Source organism: Macaca fascicularis, chromosome 6, assembly GCF_037993035.2.
Source record: "Macaca fascicularis isolate 582-1 chromosome 6, T2T-MFA8v1.1".
Lineage (NCBI taxonomy): Eukaryota > Metazoa > Chordata > Mammalia > Primates > Cercopithecidae > Macaca > Macaca fascicularis.
This window is the reverse complement of record NC_088380.1, coordinates 134,696,168-134,716,070: the sequence shown is the minus strand read 5'-3', so window position 1 is coordinate 134,716,070 and position 19,903 is coordinate 134,696,168. Positions and strand designations below refer to the sequence as shown.

General features: G+C 35.5%; 1 protein-coding gene and 1 pseudogene across 2 annotated transcripts in view; both read right to left on the bottom strand.

The window, feature by feature from the left end:
- SLC12A2 (solute carrier family 12 member 2) overlaps nucleotides 1-19,903 on the bottom strand; it is a 103,330-nt gene that overhangs the window by 58,941 nt on the left and 24,486 nt on the right. For both annotated transcript variants that reach the window (XM_005557674.4, XM_005557675.4), the window contains exons 2-4: nucleotides 15,401-15,520; nucleotides 14,066-14,141; nucleotides 13,671-13,766 (exon numbers count right to left, since the gene is read on the bottom strand). In XM_005557674.4, the coding sequence (XP_005557731.1) occupies nucleotides 13,671-13,766; nucleotides 14,066-14,141; nucleotides 15,401-15,520 (292 nt within the window). The remainder of the gene's footprint in view (nucleotides 1-13,670; nucleotides 13,767-14,065; nucleotides 14,142-15,400; nucleotides 15,521-19,903) is intronic.
- LOC141407057 (protein O-glucosyltransferase 2 pseudogene) lies at nucleotides 16,863-18,586 on the bottom strand (annotated as a pseudogene).

Below are 19,903 nucleotides of genomic sequence, written 5' to 3'. Positions count from 1 at the left end.
GCCAATTTTTGCATTTTTAGTAGAGATGGGGTTTCACTATGTTGGCCAGGATGGTCTCAATCTTCTGACCTCTTGATCCACCCGCCTCAGCCTCCCAAAGTGCTAGGATTACAGGCGTGACTAATTTTTGTATTATTAGTAGAGATGGAGTTTCACCGTGTTGGCCAGGCTGGTCTCAAACCCCTGACCTCAAGTGATCTCCCCACCTCAGCCTCCCAAAAGTGCTGGAATCACAGGTGTGAGCCACCACGCCCAGCCTTAATGTAACTTCTAAATCACAGTTGGTATGATTTTAATTACTTAATTATGGCAATTTGCTAGTAAGGTGAATACCAAGACAAAAAAAAAAAAAAAGTCTCACAACAGCATATAATGGTACCCCTAAAAGATGTAGTTTGTATCCTAGTAAATCCTGTCTAAATGGCAGAATAAGCAAAAATATTAAATAAGCTATCAAGAAGCAAGTTATTTTTCTAATTTAAAAAATAAATCGGTATTATGATTCAGAGTCAATCTAATGCTTACCTGAAGTCTCTAAGAGCTCTTCTAAAATTCTAATTTAAATTTGGCTATTAGGTCATAATCAAAACTTGGTTTTAATAGTACTGAAGTTACATAAAGCTATATACATATTTCTATAAACTGATGGAATACTTGAGACCATATAGTGAAATGTCATTAAACAGCTGAATATTTGTTTCTATTGTTCACCCAGTATAAAGAAGGTAAATGTATCAACAAAAAAATCCTACAGTTAAAGTACTAATGATGCAAACTTCATTTTGGAAAATGCCTGTAACAGGTTTTATAGTTGATTCCTATCAATTTGCTCAAAACATTCTATACTTTAAAATCCATCCACTATAAAACTTCCTTAGTTTTCATGACCCTGAAAATTAAAAAAAAAGCAACCCAACCATTTAACATTAGCCTCATGATTTTATGAGATAAAAATGACTTAAAATTTTCTATGAAATATTCTTGAACACTAAAAACTCCAATTAATTTACATAATGACAATTTTGTCAAAGATCTTAGAATGAATATATTACATCACATTATAATTAATCACAAGGAAAATCCCTACAATAGTATAATTATCAGCCTTTATTTAACATGTTTTCAAAATTAACAAATTATTTCATCTACTCCCAATAGCAAAAATGAATTAAAACAGTTTATCCTGATTTTATAGATGAGAAAATGGAGTCACAAAGACAGGTTACTGAAATTGGTCAACACTCCTGTCTTTAGTTGTTGACAATACAAACTTTAGAATCAGAAATATGACCAATAGGACCTATTAAAGCAAGAAATTCATGTTATGTGCCTTAAAGTTTTGATTTTATAAAATGCTAACTGAGATTTCACAATATTTAAAAGTCTTTCACAAATACAGAAACTTAAAACGTAAAACTCACATTTTAAAAGATTTGTATTGTTTTCAAGAAAAAGGAAGTGACACATGGATAAGAATATAAAAACAACTGCACATCATCTTCTATTATTTCTTATGAAAAGCAACAGTTATTTGCCCTATTCCCTCCCACTTCCATTCCTATTTCCTAGAGGTTATTATTATTATTTTTAAGATCTACCACTCTGAAAGACTGTGGTATTTTTTACTAATCAGCACAGACTAGGTATACACCTTATTTTGTTAAATACTACACATTTAACTTAATTCTACTAAAGTACTGCTGTCTTCCTCATTTTACAAATGAGAAAATTAAGGCTCAGGGAGGTTAAGTAATTTGGCTAAGGTCATGGAAGCAGCTAAGTAAATAACTGTATTTAAACTCAGATCTCCCTGACTTAATTGCTTACCAGTACAACATGTATGATAAACTCTTGTAAATCAGCCTTCCTGTTATCGCTAAAGATGCTGAAGACATTAATAGAAAATAAAAATTATTTCATTAAAAAAATCTATGGATCAAGCAAACACAGATGTTAATATGGAAAAAAAGTCCTGATGGGGTCTCAGAATTTGGCCATAAACTACCCTAAACCCTGACTGTAAAGAACATAATTAGTCAGATGCTAGAGATACTAAGTAGTGACAATACTGAGTTCCATCATTATTACATCTTGATTTGGGGATATATGCCCCTGTAACTCTTATTAAATCTCCAATCAGTAATCAAAAACCTAACTAGGCTAATCAAAAGCCCAACATTAAAAACTGGTATCAGTCATAAAATAAGTCTCAATTTCAAAAACCTGAAATGACACACTGTATATTACTGACCATAACAGAACTATATTAGATGCATGAAAGATCCCTAAATGTTTAAATTATGTAACACACTTTTAAATAAATCACAAGGGAAATTAGAAAGTATTTTGAACTGATTTGATAATGAAAGTGCAACATAAAATTAGTGAGATATACCTAACATAGAAATTACAGTAAAATTTGTTTTAAATGCTTATACTAAAAAATGAGGATGTATCAATAATCTAAGCTTCTACCTTGAGAAACTGGAAGAAGAGTAAATAAAATCTAAAATGGAAAAAATAGTAAGAAGAAAGCCAAAAATTATTCTTAAATATTGAAAAAAAAAACTGATAAACAATAGCTAATCAAAAACAAAGAAGAAAAACAAAAAACTATAGGCGCAGATGACTTCACCAGTGAGGAAGAAATAAGATCAATTTTACACAAACTCTTTCAGAAAATAGAGGAAAAGGGAACACATAAGATGAGCATAATACTGACATGAAAACCTAATAAGGTTATTATAAAAAAAAGACAATTCCAGGCCGGGCACAGTGGCTCACGCCTGTAATCCCGGCACTTTGGGAGGCCAAGGTGGGCGGATCACAAGGTCAGGAGATTGAGACCATTCTGGCTAACACGGTGAAACCCCGTCTCTACTAAAAATACAAAAAATTAGCCTGGCATGGTGGCTGTTGTCCCAGCTACTTGGGAGGCTGAGGCAGGAGAATGGTGTGAACCCTTGAGGTGGAGCTTGCAGCGAGCCGAGATCACGCCACTGCACTCCAGCCTGGGCGACAGAGCGACACTCCGTCTCAGAAAAAAAAAAAAAAAAAAAATTCCAGACCAATATTCCTTATGGTCATACTCAAAAATGTTAAAGTCTTAGCAACTAAAATTCGACAGAAAGGATAATATCTCTGACCTAGTGAAGTTTATCCTACAAAAAGTAGGTTGTTTTAGACGCAAGAAAAAAAAAAAATATATATATATATACACATATAGGTTGTGATAATAAAATAAGGGAAGAAAAAATACATTCAGTTCAACAGATGCAGGAGAATCATGACAAAATTCACTATCCATTTACGATAAATATGCTCAGCAACTCAGAAATAGAACTCAATCTGACAAATGACATATTTTAAAATCTTATAGTTAACAGTGATAATGAACTCATTCCAAGACTAGGAACAAAGAAAGGATGTTTATTCTCACCACTTCTAGTCAACATGGTACCACAGGTCTTAGCTGGTTCAACAGTCAAGAAAAAGAGGAGAAAAAGTCCTAGAGACTCTAAAGAAAAAGTAAAAACCATCTCTATTCACAGATGACAAATCATGGCTATTGTGAAGAGCGCTGCAACAAACATGGGAGTGCAGCTCTCTCTCCAGTATACTGATTTCCTTTCTTTTGGGTATATACACAGCACTGGATCATATGGTAGCTCTATTTTTAGTTTTTTTGAGGAACTTCCAAACTGTCCTCCATAGTGGTTATATTAATCTACATTCCCACCAACAGTGTACAAGAGTTCTCTTTTCTCCAACATCCTCTCTAGCATTTGTTACTGCCTGATTTTTTTATATGATTTGCATTTCTCTGATGACCAGTGATGCTTACTGCCTTTTCATATACCTGCTTGCCATTTGTGTATCTTCTTCTGAGAAATGTCTATTCAAATCTCACCCATTTTTAAATTGGATTATTAGCTTTTGTTCCCGGAGTTGTTTGAGCTCCTTATATATTTAGGTTATTAATCCAATTTTTTGGCAGAAATTGGCATCCTAAATCAAAAATTTATATGAAAATGCCAAAGATCTAGAAAAGCCAAAACAATTTTGAAAAAGAAAAGTTAGAAGACTTAGACTTACTATGAAACTAATCAATTAAGACAAGATAGTGCCAGTATAGGATAAACAAACAAATCAATGCAACAGAATTTAGTCCAGATGACAGACAATTGATTTTTCAACAATGGTATCAAAAACAACTCAATAAGAAACAGTTGTTTCAACAAATGGTGCCAAAGCAAGTGGATATGTGTACAAGGCTGGGGGCAAAAAGGGTAGGAAGAAAAACTACACTCTCCATCTCACATTATACCTCAAAATTAATTTGAGGTTGTTCACAGATAAAAATCTAAAAACTAAAACTATAAAGCTTCTAGAAGAAAATATAGGAGAATATCTTCATGGCCTTGGGATAGGCAAATATTTCTACCATGAACAAAGCACTAGCATAAAAAAAGAGAGAGAGAGAAACTGGACTTCATCAAAATGGTAAACGTCTGTTCATTGAAAGACATGATTAAGAAAATGATAAAAATGGCAAGACAAGCCACAGATTGAGAACGAATACACACAATATGTATGTCAAATCTAATAACATATCTAGATATATAGAAAAATCTACAAATCAGTAACAAAAGGACAACCCAATTTTTAAATTGGCTAAAGATGTGACTACATCCCAAAAGAAGACAGTACAAGTGGCCAATAAATACATAAAAAGATGCTCCTCATCACTGAACATCAAGGAAATGACCCAAACTCCTCCTCGCCACCTACCACCCTCTCCCTACACTTCCACTGTGGTCCATATGTGTAGCCTCATAGAATCCTGGTACTAAACTTCTAATTTCACACACAGTAAGGCTGAGATTCAGAAAGGTCTGTCATTTTAAGCCATAGGTGAACAGTAAAGCTGTGAGAAGACTAAAGCAATCTGTTATTTAGTCCCATAACTATAATCAAAACTAAAATGATTGCCTCACCTATCTCTTATTATCGTTTTAAGAGTTAAGTAATTTAAAAACCTTTGGAAAAAATAAAGCCCGATCACAATTCCATTTTAAACTCTGGCAAAATACACGATTTAATCAATCGTGGCTATATAATGGAAAACTCTATGAACAAAGGGGTTTAGAGAACTCAGGCTGGTGAACACAGAGGTGCCAGGAGGGTGGCACTTGGAGAGGTCATGGAAGCTCTGCATCCCTTCTCCTATATCATGCTTTATGCAACTCTTTTATTTGGCTCTTTGTGTTGTAGTCTTTATTATAAACTAATGATAGTAAGCTGTTTTCTTAAGTTCTAGGAGCCATTTTAGCAAATCATCAAACCTGAGGAAGGGGCTGTAGAAACCCCCAATATATAGCCAGTTGGTCAGAGGTACAGGAGGCCTGGAATTGCAACTGGCATCTGAAATGGGAGTAGTCTTGTGAGATGGAGCTCTTAACTTACAGGGTCTGCATCAACTCTGGGCAATTAGTGTCAAACTTTAATCAAATTGTTGGATACCCAATTAGTGTCCAGAGAGTTGGGGAGTTGGTTTGTGTGGGGAAAACCCATACATCTGGAGTTAGAAGTGTGTAAACAAGAAACAGATCCTAGTCGTATTGCTATTACCTAAAGTGCAGAACTTCATGAATGGTGTAAGAGTCACAAGGGCTTTTGCAAAGATCAATGGAATGGCACAGAGACTAGAAATAGATCCACCCTGTAGGGTCAATTAATTTCTGAGAAAAGCACAAAGGTAAGTAAACAGAAAAGAAATCATCTTAACAAATGGTGCTGGAATAACTGGATATCCATATGAATCTTGATTCACATTTCACAACATATACAAAAGCTAGCTACAAATGGTAATACATCTAGCTGAAAACCTAAAGCTGTAAACCTCTAGAAGAAAACACAGAAGAAAATCTTTGGGAGCCTGGGCTAGGGAAAGGTTTCTTAGATACCACTCCAAAAGCATAATCCAAAAAGGAAAAAGTGATGAACTGGACATAGCTAAAACTATGAGCTGCTCTTCTAATGATGCCATTGAAGGAATGAAACAAGCCATATACTCAGAGAAAATAACTACAAATCATTTATCTGGTAAAGTACTTGTATCTAGAACCTCTCAAAACTCAATAGTAAGAACTCCCAATATAATAAATAACACTTCAAAATATGGGCTACAGATTTGACACTTATAGTGCATGAGAAGATGCCCAACATCTTTAGCCATCATGGAAGTACAAATGAAAACCATCATAAGATACCATTACGCACATACTAGAATGAAAAATAAAAAGGACAATATCAACTGTTGGTGAGGATACAGATATGGAACAAGTGAAACTCACTGTTGGTTGGAATAGAAAGTGAAAATTTTGTGAAAATAAAGTTTTCTTGGTGTTTTCAGGAAAGAATCAAAGGGTGACAATAACGAAATACATTCTAGTACCCTGGTTTACAAATAAAAAATAAAGACCTTGCCTGTTAATGTTTGGCAAATTTTCTCTATTTTGTTGCCATTATTTTATCAAACAGGGAAAGGCAAAGTGACAAACAAGGAATCTTCCAATCAGGATTAGGTGTTATCTTATTGTAAATGATCACCAGAATAATTCAATTAAATTTTAAGATACAAGAGGAAAAGACATATAATCCTAATTCTGCAGCAAACAATTTTGGAACCAAGCTGAAGTATTAATAATAATAAACTGCATAAACTGGCAAAACTGAAAGATCACCAATGAGTAAAGAAAAAACCCATGCTGAAAATTCTATTACTTGCCAGATTCATATCTGAGCTATTCATAGTATACAAATAGTGTTTTACTGAACTGAAAACACAATGTTATGTTAAATCTAATAAACCTCGTAACACAACTGTGTTGTTGTATTAGACAGCTGCTTCAAACATTTCATTGATCTGAAAAGTTATAATTTCAAAGAAATTAGTTATTTAAAAAAGTAACTATGCAGCTGAATTCTAACTTAGAACTCCTTGTTTGATAATTGTAGGAACTAATAGTTACACAATGAATAAAACAAAAAAAATTTGATGATCGATGATAATCTTTCTGTATTTTTCAAATACAGAAAGCACTTTCTGTTTTTTTCAAATACAGAAAGCACTTTCTGTTACAGTATGTGGAAAGAGTTTTTCCTTATTTCCAATGTTTTTGACTTTATCTATTTACAAAAATGAGGAGGTATTCAATTAGTTCAGATAAAAGTAAAATAGATATGAGTACATAAAAGTAATTATGACTTATGTAGACATTTTAAAAATTCACCAGCAGAATCTGCATGAAAATTAATTTTGTTAAAAAATGAATATAATTGATTTTTTGTTCTCACTATCCATGTAAATGTTAAATGTGACTAACCACAATGTTGCATTATGTAAGATAATGTATGTCAACACCATGGCATCATGCCTAGCAGTTAGGTCTCAAAAAATAATAGCTACTATTATTATCTGAACATAAGCTCTCCAAGAACATAAGAACACAGCATCTTGTCTTTCACTGTTAAAAACCCAGTGTCTGTCACAAAATGCTCAACAATTGTCTGTTGATTGACTAAAGTACAAGTAACATAAAACTTCATCACGTAATAGGCAAGTTTATGTTGATTTTAGATTTTGGAAACTTCAGAACTACCTATCTGAAGTTTTATGTAACCACGGCTTTTATCTGAAAAGGTACTGACCTCTGCTTTTAACTAAGTCAACTAAATGCCCCCAAACAAAAAGTGATTGAGGAACCTTTCTTTTCTATTGCTCAGTTCATATAATACAGTATGAATTAAAACCAAGAATTTATAGTCTCCATCTTATGAAAGGCTGCCTGTAGTTGCCCTCTATTCTATGAATGAGTCTAAATTCACGGATTAATTAAAGAAGGGACAACTCTGTGTAATCTAGGAAATGCAGATCTGAGTCAAGGTGGCTGCTGGCCAGCACCATTCAAGTTGCAAAACCTGTTGCAAAGATCCATGAAAATTCTATTAAATCCAAGCTCTCAAGAAGACTGCCATGATTCGTAGAACAGGGAAGGGCTCTAAAATCCCTGTAGCCTGCAATAATCTGCAAAGCATTAATGTGTCTTGCAGGCAGGGACTATGACAGAAATAAAGTAAACTTCATCAGTTCCTTGGCACTGCTATTCTTACCCTGTGGAAGGCAGGCAACTTAAGTGATGATTCTCTAACCTGCTTCCAGTAGCTTTAAATAGTACCCCAAATCGGCTGGGCGAGGTGGCTCACGCCTGTAATCCCAGCACTTTGGGAGGCTGAGCTGGGTGGATCACGAGGTCAGGAGATTGAGACCATCCTGGCTAACACAATGAAACCCGGTCTCTACTAAAAATACAAAAAATTAGCCGGGCGTGGTGGCAGACACCTGTAGTCCCAGCTACTCAGGAGGCTGAGGCAGGAGAATGGCGTGAACCTGGGAAGCGGAGCTTGCAGTGAGCCAAGATCACGCCACTGCACTCCATGGGTGACAGGACAAGACTCTGTCTCAAATAAATAAATAAATAAATAAATAAATAAATAATAGTATCCCAAATTACTACTAAAACTGAATTAGGCCTGAAACTAAGCATCTTTTATTTTCTACATTTTGACTTTTTCAGAAACCTTGCATGTTTCCATTACATGAGACTTCAAAGTTGGACATTACTACATTTGTTGACAAGTTAATAACAAAGTACAACTTTTCTAGATTATCTGTTTAATCTCTAAAATGTACTGTTAAAGCCAATGTTAAAATTAATTAGTAATATTAAATCTCCCCTATGGCAATAAGTACACAACACTAGGGAAAGTTCACTGAATTCACACACTTCTGCAAAGCTGCAAACACGTAATTTTTGAGATGACAATAAAACATTATTCAATTAATAAAATATAAATACATGTTATAATTCAGTTAAGAATCAAGATAAACAGGCATTATCTCAAATTAGTTAACATTAATTTTTTAAAACTATGCATCAAAGTTTCATTTAAAATGGGTCTCTTCGAATGAAAATTACTAAACAGTAACCACAATGTGCCCCAACCCTTGAATAGTATTTTAAGAAAATTTATTTCCTTATTAATTCCCTTAATAGTCAACTTTCAGTCTACAAAAAGTTCAGATGGGTTCACCAGACATCACTTTTCCCACAGTATTTCTCCGTTTCCTTTTAAGACACCAATCCTCTGGGTAATTCTAGCTCTATTACCGTCCTCTCTAAGTAGCCCTTACAAGGTAGGCCGCCAAAATCAAGTCCTCAGCAGTTGAGCTGTAGGAAATCCAACTCAGCAATTCTTGCTACCACCAAGAAGTGTAGTTTATAGTTTATAGCTAAAATGGCAAACAAAACTCGTAACTATACATTGAATCTCAAGTTTGTTTTAAACCATTAACTCCCCTCTCCATCTTTTTTTGAGCCTTGAATAAGGATTCCTTGCTCCATAGAGATTCCCAGTCTGGAATTTTCTGTCATCACCCTATGCTGTCATTTAAGAAGTTCCTTTCTCCCCTGCATATTCTATAAAATGCTTTCTGGAGATACTGGCATAATGTGATTCAGATTTAATTTGTTGGGAAACAATACCTCACAGGTATTCTTATCAAGTAAAAGCTTTACAGAAGTTGGAATTTAAAAAAAAAAATTTACTTCAATAGTTTTTGGGGAACAGGAGGTTTTTGGTTACATGGATGTTATTTAATGGTGATTTCTGAGATTTTGGTGCACCCATCACCCAAGCAGCACACACTATACCCAATGTGTGGTTGTGTGGTCTTTTATCCCTCACCCACCTCCTACCCTTCCACCCGCATCCCCAAAGTCTATTATATCATTCTTATGCCTTTGCATCCTCATAGCTTACCTCCCACTTATAAGTAAGAATATATGAGATTTGGTTTTCCATTCCTGAGTTACTTCACTTAGAATGTTGGTCTCCAACTCCATCCAGGTTGCCACAAATGCCATTATTTCATTCCTTTTGATGGCTGAATAGTATTCCATGGTGTATATATACCACATTTTCTTTATCCACTCACTGGTTGATGGGCATTTAGGTTGGTTCCATATTTTTGTAATTGCAAATTCTACTGCTATAAATACGTGTGTGCAAGTGTCTTTTTCATATAATGACTTATTTTCCTTTGTTTGGGTAGATACCCAGCAGGAAGACTGCTGGATTAAATGGGAGTTCTACTTTTAGTTAAGGAATCTCCATACTGTTTTCCATAGTGGTTATATTAGTTTACATTTCCACCAACAGTGTAAAAGTGTTCCCTTTTCACAACATCCACATCAACATCTGTTATTTTCATTTTTTTTTTTTTTAGATTATGGCCATTCCTGCAGGAGTAAGGTGGTATCTCATTGTGGTTCTAATTTGCATTTCTCTGATAATTAGTGATGTTGAGCAATTTTTCATATGTTTGTTGGCCATATGTATATCTTGTTTTAAGAATCGTCTATTCATGTCCTTTGCCCATTTTTTGATGGGATTGATTTTTTTCTTGCTGATTTGAGTTCCTTGTAGAGTTTGGATATTAGTCCTTTGTCAATGCGTAGTAGTTTCTCCTACTCTGTGAGTTGTCTGTTTACTCTGCTGATTTCTTTTGCTGTGCAGAAGCTTTTTAGTTTAATTAGGTCCCATTTATTTTTGTTTTTGTTAAATTTGCTTTTGGGTTTTTGGTCATGAATTCTTTGCCTAAGCCAATGCCTAGAAGAGCTTTTCCAATGTTATCTTCTAGAATTTCTACAGTTTCAGGTCTCAGATTTAAGTCTTTGATCCATTCAAAGTTGGAATATTCTAATTCTCTTTCCTCCTTCACTCATTATGTAGAGTAATTATCTGAAGAACAAATCTCATCAACTTCTTGGTTACCTTGAGTTCAGGAAAGAAAACTTTCAGGAGTTTGAGTCAACACTATTTATTTATCAATTTTCATAAGATGGTTCCCTAGTGTGTTTCAAAGGTGAAAAGTGAGATTTTTTGGTTTGTTCCACTGTGAACTTATGGATTTACATCCATATTTTCATATATTTTCATCCAAGTCAGTTATCATCATTATTGTTGTTCAAATTATCCAAACTTTAGCCAGTGTTAGCTCCTTTAAGTTGACTCTTAGGTCCTTTTGACATGAAACTAATAGTGTTCAATACTTTTGGATCTGAAAAGTTGTCTAAGCTCATTTCCTAACCAGATAAGGAATCAATCTTTTCTCTGAAGTCCGCTGGTTCTTTTGAGTGGAAATACACAACATGGGCACAAGAATTATTGCCACTGAGTTGGTCATTTACTACAGGTCACTTTAATGGAAAAAGCTAAAAAATATGTACTTTCAGTATAAATTTTAAGACTAATACTTTCAATTTAGAATCCTGAATACAGGTATAATGTGATCTCCGTTTTATGTCTGTATCTACTTTCTCCCATGTGGAAAATACTTTTTTCATGATAGCAAAATAAATCATGTTGGGGTTTCCAAATCTGAGTCAGATACAGAGGAGACAGAAGGGGCCTGAAGTCAATAAAGAATCTCTAGAAAACACTCATGGCAGACGATGCAGCTCATATATATTCTATAAAGATCATCCAGATGTCCAAAGTCACTAAGTGAAAAATGAATACCTTCTAAGAAAGCTTCATAGTATTTGGTCATTCTTTAAATTAATAACTTTCTCTCTTATCTTCTATGGGTTTCATTATTTCAGCAAATGTATCACGTTCTCAATTGTATGAACACCTCATAACAGAATTTCAAATGGTTTTTAGCCTCTAGGTTCTTCCTTTGTGAACAGATTTTTCAGGAAACTCATGTAAAATTACAATATATAGTCATTTTTGGGACAGATCTGTGTGGGTTCCACATTCTCATACTTTCCCTGGCACTCCAGGACAGAAGACTGCACACAAAGTCTACGAGGGAAATGTATTTGTAAAGAGAGAGATATATATAGATAGACAGATATATAGATATGTAAACTACCAAAGGTATTGAAAAATGAAATGGCTTTTTGGTCACAATCTTGCAAAATCTCTACCTTCCAAAAGTCTGATTCAAATGGGGGAAAAGTGTGAAGTTAATGTTGCCAGTGGCTTCATGCCTTATTCCTTTTGAGGCTCACAGCCTAGTTTCTAAGGTCTGAGGAAAAGGATAAATTATTTGATGATTTGCTGATCCCCTACAAATACGTAACAGCCCAGTCCATTTCTCTTCCCACTTTCATTCCCCAGTTGTGGCAGAGAGAAATGACACATGGAGTACCCAGTTCACGAGAAGCCAAAAAGTATCTCTCAGCATTATCTGACTAACTCTGCTGAACATATCCGCATCGTATATCCCAATATAGCTCAATCCAGGCTAACAGAAGCATAAAACTTCAGTCAACAGTGATGCATGCTCAGCATAGTCATAATCATATTGATACAAGACACCAGCCTCCAAGGGTCTTAGTGATTTGGATCCTCTGGTGTCTAAAATATATAAAGACGATGGTGAAAAATCAAAAGCTCAATCTGGTTCTCTCTCTCTTTTCCTTCCACACCCAAATACTTGATGCAGGTAAAATGGAAATTGTGTTACATAATGTCAAACAGGGATATTCAAAATAGTTGAGGCAGATGAAATAGATCTTTTCTCAGTTGATTTGCTACCATGACTTTACAGGTGCTGGCAGACATTCTGTCTCCTTTCTCCAGGGATCTTCTTACTCTGACTGAGGAATTTTGATTTGGAAAATGGAATTATTTTCTTCTTGTTTTTAGGGATCCTGATTCCATTCTCCTGTACTCTCTTAGGTCCTCTTTCTAGGGAGGGTAAAAATCTCACAAGGCAGATCTTATAGACTCTAAGGAGAGGTCTCATAGTGCCCACAGAAAGCTAGACTTGAAAGTATGAATTTAAAGTCCCAGGGTCAGGTGCAGTGGCTCACATCTGTAATCCCAGCACTTTGGGAGGTCAAGGCAGGCAAATCACCTGAGGTCAGGAGTTCGAGCCCAGCCTGGCCAACATGGCAAAACCCTGTCTCTACTAAAAATACAAAATTCAGCTGGGCGTGGTGGTGCATGTCTGTAATCCTAGCTACTTAGGAGGCTGAGGCAGAAGAATCACTTAAACCTGGGAGGCAGAGGTTGCAGTGAGCCAAGATCACGCCACTGCACTCCAGCCTGGGTGACAGAGTAAGACTCCATCTCCAAATTAATTAATTAATTTACAGTCCCAGGTATAGCTCACACAACTGTATTAGATCATGGGGAAGGTATACTGCTTCAGTTTCCCTCAATAGGGGATGGAGGTGGGGAATGAGGTTACCCCATTACAATGTTGAACAAATGCCAGGAGCATGTTGCTGAATGATCCAAGGGCAAGCCTTGGAGGAGGCAATTAAGAAGCAGCCCACTGGATAAGAGACCAAAGTAGATGCTCCATTCTTGCTACGGGACACTCTGAATAACTTAAAGCATACCTGTATGAGTTGATATAAAATTTTACATTGAAATATACTAGTCTGGAAGTGCTCAGTAGCAACTTACTTGTCTATATAGACTTAATATGTTGCTTCAGTTAAAGTAAAAAATAATTAAAAATACAATTTAGATTTCTGTTTAGTAAGAGTAATCTGATGATGACGATACAAAAAGATTCAATTTACCTCCTCTTACAAATCCATTAGTTGCTATTGCTGAAGTAGACAATCCTGTGATAGTTGTCACAACAGTGGCCATCATTATTACAAGGACTGATAGACCTTTATGGAGAAAAAAAAGATCGTGAGAATACTTACACTCTTGTTGAAGCCCGTCGTTACCTAAAACTGGTTGGTCTAAGAATGCTGAATTTACATTTTAAGTTATAAATTACCCAATTTTGATCTCATTTTAGAAAAACCAAATCAGAATTATGAAAAAAGGAACATTAAGACAACAATCTGATATACAGGAAAACGTAGTTCAAAATGACTCTAATTTCTTGAGTTTTATCAGGTTAAGAGCTCAGACACAGTTATTTTGCTTATTCTCAAATCAAGCAGGATATAACTTCACTTACCTATTCCAGCTTGACCCACAATCCATGACAATCTAATGAAGAGCATCACACCCCAAATGTTTAACATACAACGTACCTAAGAGGGAAAAAAAGGCCATGTCACAGAGAAAGAAGAATAATCAAACATTATATAGTAAGCATTAAACCAGCCAAAGTAGAATGACATGCATAGTTTTAAATCTAACTCCTACTCCACCCTTTTCTTTAACAGTTTTTTATAAAGAGCTTAATAAGAGCTTACTTTTGAGCTAATATAAACACCGTGTAACATATAAGAGTGTGTATGAAAATAAATGCACTCATCACAATTGTGTGAAGCAGCAGAAGCAACAGAACAAGATACAAGAAATAATATAAAAATTCAGCCCTTTAAAAAAGTAGTGCACATTCCCTTTTAACAATACAAGTTTAACTTTTGCTTATTCTTTTATAACATCCTCGTTTCATGATTTCTTCAGCAGATTTAAGTATTACATAATATTTGTCAATACAAAATGCCAATTGTTCATGTTTTAAAATTTTAATTATTTGTAAAAGTTTCCTCTATTTTCACTTTTATTTACTAAGTTCATACATAGAACATAGTCTTCTAAAACACTAAAATCTAAGAACAAGCAAACAATACAGTAACCTGAAGCTTCACATTCACCTTACGGATTAGGCAATAAAATTATTACTAGAACTGTGATTTTTTTTCCCTCTATTTCTCCCTGAAATTCCAATACAACCCCTATTAAGTGCTTCCAAAGTCCCAATGAGAAGGCAATCTAGCCTATTTTAGTCAGATCGTTAGTGCCTATTCAAACATAGAAAAACAGAAGTAAATCTGAACCTTAACCACCTAAACCTATGCAACAAAGCGAACTCAACACTTAAGTATTTCTCCTGTATTCCTTTCTTGCTTGTTAACTTCTATACGCTTCTCCTCAAAACATAATGGGGGTAATATGAAAGGAAGTAGGTATATTTCAGCTCTATTCCCTGCTCAGCCTTCTTGATTCTGATGCTCCCAATTTGATAGTCTTCATACTTAATTTCTGAAAAGTGACAGTGCACGAAAATCACAAGAGGCAATGAAATATAATTTAATACCATCAGTAACACATTATATAGAATCAAGAATAATTTGGCAAAATAAATGGCATACCTCCTTTGCTGAATTTAATATCCAAAAGCAAAGGAGATACAAGCTATTAATTTGGTTTTCCACAGCACTCAGATAAGACAGTTAACAAAGAGAAAAAAGAGTTCTCTTGAGAACTGATGAGAACATTATGAAGATTTTATAACCAACAGATATGCTGTAACTATAAAATTAAGTCTATATGTACATACTAATACACCCTTGATCCAGCCAAACTTCACGACTCCTTTACTTTCCGCAGTATATGTGACCACAGCATCTCTGGTTGGAGTACTTTCTTCCCCATTTGCAAAGCCATCCTCAAAAGGTTCCTGGTTATAAAAAGAAATATGGATTATGCTTAACATTTAAAATTTAAAATCACTTGATAAAAACAAACATAACTAAACACATCTAACCATATTTAAGAGGGCATAGTACAGATTTCCAAGAATCAAGCATTTCCAAATATTTTACCCCAGGAAAGGACAAAGCAATAAACTAGAAGAAAATCTTAATTACTGAGATTTCTTAAAATTTAAGTCTCCCCATGACAGTAAATCCATTTTAGTAATTCCAAATTCTAGCTACACTTTTCATAGTGTCTGGAGGAAACAACGATTCCTGTTTGCTAATTACAGGGTAGCTAAGTCGATCAATTCAGACCTCATCGCTCAAGCCACAAATTTATATCACCTAGTTGCCATCAGTCCTACAACTGAAATTTCATCATTAACAATTTAAAACTCTTCTTCATCACCAATGAATATGGTTTTTTTATAGTCCATGACAGCAGGAATCCCATGGATATCAAGATTCCTTCACAGCTCCTCTCTTTACTCATTCCTCGTCTGCAGTGACTCAGTGCTCTTCATTGCTTTCCCTTGTAGTTTTTGTCGGATTCAGATATGTACTGGTTGACACAATGAATTTGACAACTAGTGTTTCCTTTTTAGGTGTTTAGTTTCACATCTGATTCCATAATTCTTTGTTCTCTAACTTCTCTTTCTCTTTCAGTGCTTCTTGAGTTTGTTCTATCCCAACATATGACACATTTTCAAAGCAGTAACCGAGCCTTGAAAAGGTCATGAAAGGAAAGGGGAGATGGTTTAGGAAATAGATGTTCTGGGTTTAGAATTAACTCTCTAACACCATCCTGTGGTTCTTCCTCTACCCACATCTAAACAGTAGAGAACATAATATGGCTATATTTCAGATGTTCTTTAAATGCAGAAGAACCAACTAAATTTTTAAAACATGTTTTCAGTACTTCACATCCTTTAGTGAATTCTCTCTCTCCATATATATACATATATTTTTAACAGAAATGAGATGCAGCAAGTTCTGTGCTACCACAGTACAAAATCTACATGGTAATCGAAACTCTTTTCCCTTAACCAACATCTGTCAGCCAAATAGATTCACTCAATTCCATTTAATGCAATATTGCCATATGCTTTATTAAAGTACTATCAACCTAGATTAGCTCTTAGATTCCATATTTACACGTTAATTACTGTTAATTCTTTGATTTTTGAAGCAATAGAATTATAAGCCAGATAAAATAACTGTGTGTATACATATTTTTTAATAAAGGTGGTTTTATTATAAAATTCTAAAAATGTAAAGTACAGTCATGAGAATATTGTGTAATAAGTAGAAAAGTATCTTCATACTGCAAATAATCACACAGCAGATTTTATATTGTCCATGGAATTAATACTTAAAAAAATTCTTTTTAGTTAAGAAGAGTCTTCGGAGCACCATTATTTTAATAGAAGTTATTCTGCATATCAGAGTTCATCTTTGGTCTTTTTCCTGTGGCAAGTGCAAGGGAAGAGGTCATTCTCCATCTGTGGTTCTACCCTTCTCATGCCCTTTCAGATTTGGGGCTCACTCACTTGTAAATTGGCATATTCCTGGAAAAGTCTGAAATAATAACAGAATACGTGATCATCCATGAGATTATTTCTTGCAAATTCTTGTCTGGCTTTTGCTATCTTTTTGGCCTTTTCATCATTATCTTTTGCCCATTTAAGTTTTTCTAACAGATCGCTCAGGTTGCTCTTAACTGGAATGTAGTGTTTCCAGGGCTGCAGCTGATTGTAAAAATGTTCATAGTAGATGGAGTCTTGCTTCAGAACAGCACTGTCACTAACTTGTAAACATGGCAGGTGATAAGCTGCTACGGTGCCATAGATATGTGATACTTACGCTTGAAGAAATCAAAAAATGAAATATGTTTCACAATGGGACCACACAGGCTTTCATCATGTTTAAAGAAGAAAAAGTTGGTGAAAGCAGCGTCTATGAGTTCCGGGTGTTTTCTACTGAGTTTAACCAGCTCAAGTCTCTCTTTGTGACTGTCTTGCCCTCTCCAGATAGCTGTGGAGTTTTTTTCCCAGGGAGGACCCATGTTAGCTTGTACAGACATCGTATCCAGACTTACCCAGCCCATGGTTTCGAGAACAGAGTCAGTCAAGTCTTAGGTGGGCATCACGATATCCTTGGAATCTATGGAGCCACATCAGAAAAAGATCGGATGGATGTTTGAACTGGATTTCTTTTTTTCCAAAGCAAAGGCCAGTCTGCCAAATTAACAAAGAACTCCATATCTGGCATCTTCATCTTTCTAGTCAAAGAAAGTAGTATGGCATCCATGAAAGTTGTAAAACCTCTATGTTCACCGTGAGTCTTGATACAAACTTTGTTACCTTTTAAGGTGTAGTGACACAGGTTCTTCCTCTGTCCAAATCTTTTTGGGATTTCTACTGCAATCTTTTCTGGATCCACAGTAGGGAAATGTGCCAGATCTCTCTGAATCTAAGCAATGGTTTCCGGGCGAGCAGTTCATCCCCCGTAGCCAGGCTGCACTATTTTGCAAAGGACAGTCACAATTCTCATGGCAAACTGGCCCTTTTAAAATACATGGGGATTTGGCCACATGTTGACCTTGGAATTTAACTTCCACCTTTAGATTTTTGTAGCTTGCACACATTCTGTATCTTACTATGAAGGACCCATCCTTTTGGTCTAAAACCTGGACTCTAACTCTAGTGAATTGCTCCTCTGGTGCTGAGACTTTCACCTGGAAGACTTTTTTCCTGGAGAAGACATGAAGTTATTCCCCGACGTATCCACTGTCTGAATACAGAAATAGCGGGTGGGAAGGATGATGTCTGCTTTTAGCCCGGGTCTCCATATTTCGCTCTTCTCTGGGCTCAGCTGCCTTTCTCCGCCCAGCGAGTGCTGGAACTGTCCCCAGAAAGAAGCAATAGAGCAGCAAAATGCTAAACATTTACAAGATGGACTCTCGAAATGATCCATGGATAAATGGAGAAGTGTAAGAGGTGGACAGAAGCAGCCGAGGCTTTGGCAGGGGCATACCAGCCGATCGCAGTGACTCCAAAGGGTGCTGCCTGGCATGCAAGGCAAGCGCACGGGTCTCCGCCGCCCCAGGACAATCATAGCCTGTGCCCCAGCACACCCGGGTGAGGGTTGCCAGGAGTTCTGCTGACCTGGCCAAGAACCGCTCTGCTCCTCTTTCTCAGGACAATGATGAACTTAATTAAGTACATTTTTTGAAAATTATTTTAACTGGGCTTTGTAATGGTGAGAAAAATAATTAAATTTTTAATTAATCCTCATGTTTTCATTAACAGACATGGCTCTAACTTCAGCTATGTGAAATACATGGAAAATGAGTCATTTTAAGATAACCAGGAATTCAAATATGAAGTTTAATGTTAAACATTTATGACAATAGTTCATACATTTTTCAAAAGAGATCCTAAAAGACATTAAATATTTTCCTTACAGCACACTGTTTCATAACTATTATCAATCTATGATTATTTTACTGTACTATAAAAAGGATGCCCCCCAGGCTTACGGAAAATGGAACCAACCCCATAAAAATTTAAAATTACCCCAAATTTGCAATTGTTTTTAAACTTTATTAAGCTTTATTGAGATATAACTCAAATATCACACAATTCACTAAAGTTTACAAGTTAATCATTTTTAGTGTGTCTACAAAGTTGTACTCTTATTCCCAGCATCACTACAATAAACTTTGGAATATTTTTACCACCCCAAAAAGAAATACTTCAATTTCCCCTTCCTTCAGGACCTGCCAATCACCAACCATTTTCTGTCTCTATGAATTTGCCTGCTCTGACATTTCATATAAAGGGACTCACACAATACGTGGGCTTTATGTGTGGCTTCTTTCACTTAGCATGTTTTCAGGGTTCATTCATGTTATACCATGTATCAGTACTTCAATCCTTTTTATTGCCAGATAATATTCCATAGTATGGATATGCCACTTTTTTTTAAAATTAATCAGTTGGACATTTGGGCTGGTTCTACTTTTTGGCTATTGTGAATAATGCTGCCATGAACATCTGTCTAAAGTTTTTGGGTGAAAATATGTTTTCATTTATCTTGAGCATACACCTAGGAGTGGAATTGCTGGATCACAATATAATTCTTGAAGTGACTACTTCTGGTCATTTTTCTCATCTCTTCCTTTGTATGAGACTGCAAACTGTCACTTCCCATTTCAGCAAATATGCCTGCCTATTGTTAGCCCTCTTCCTACTTAAAATGAAGATGCCTATTATTCTTCTGCTTGCTGGTATGAACATAGAAACCAGTAATGGTTAAAGTTGAAGTTGTTAGAAGTATGCATAAACCAGCCAACAAACATA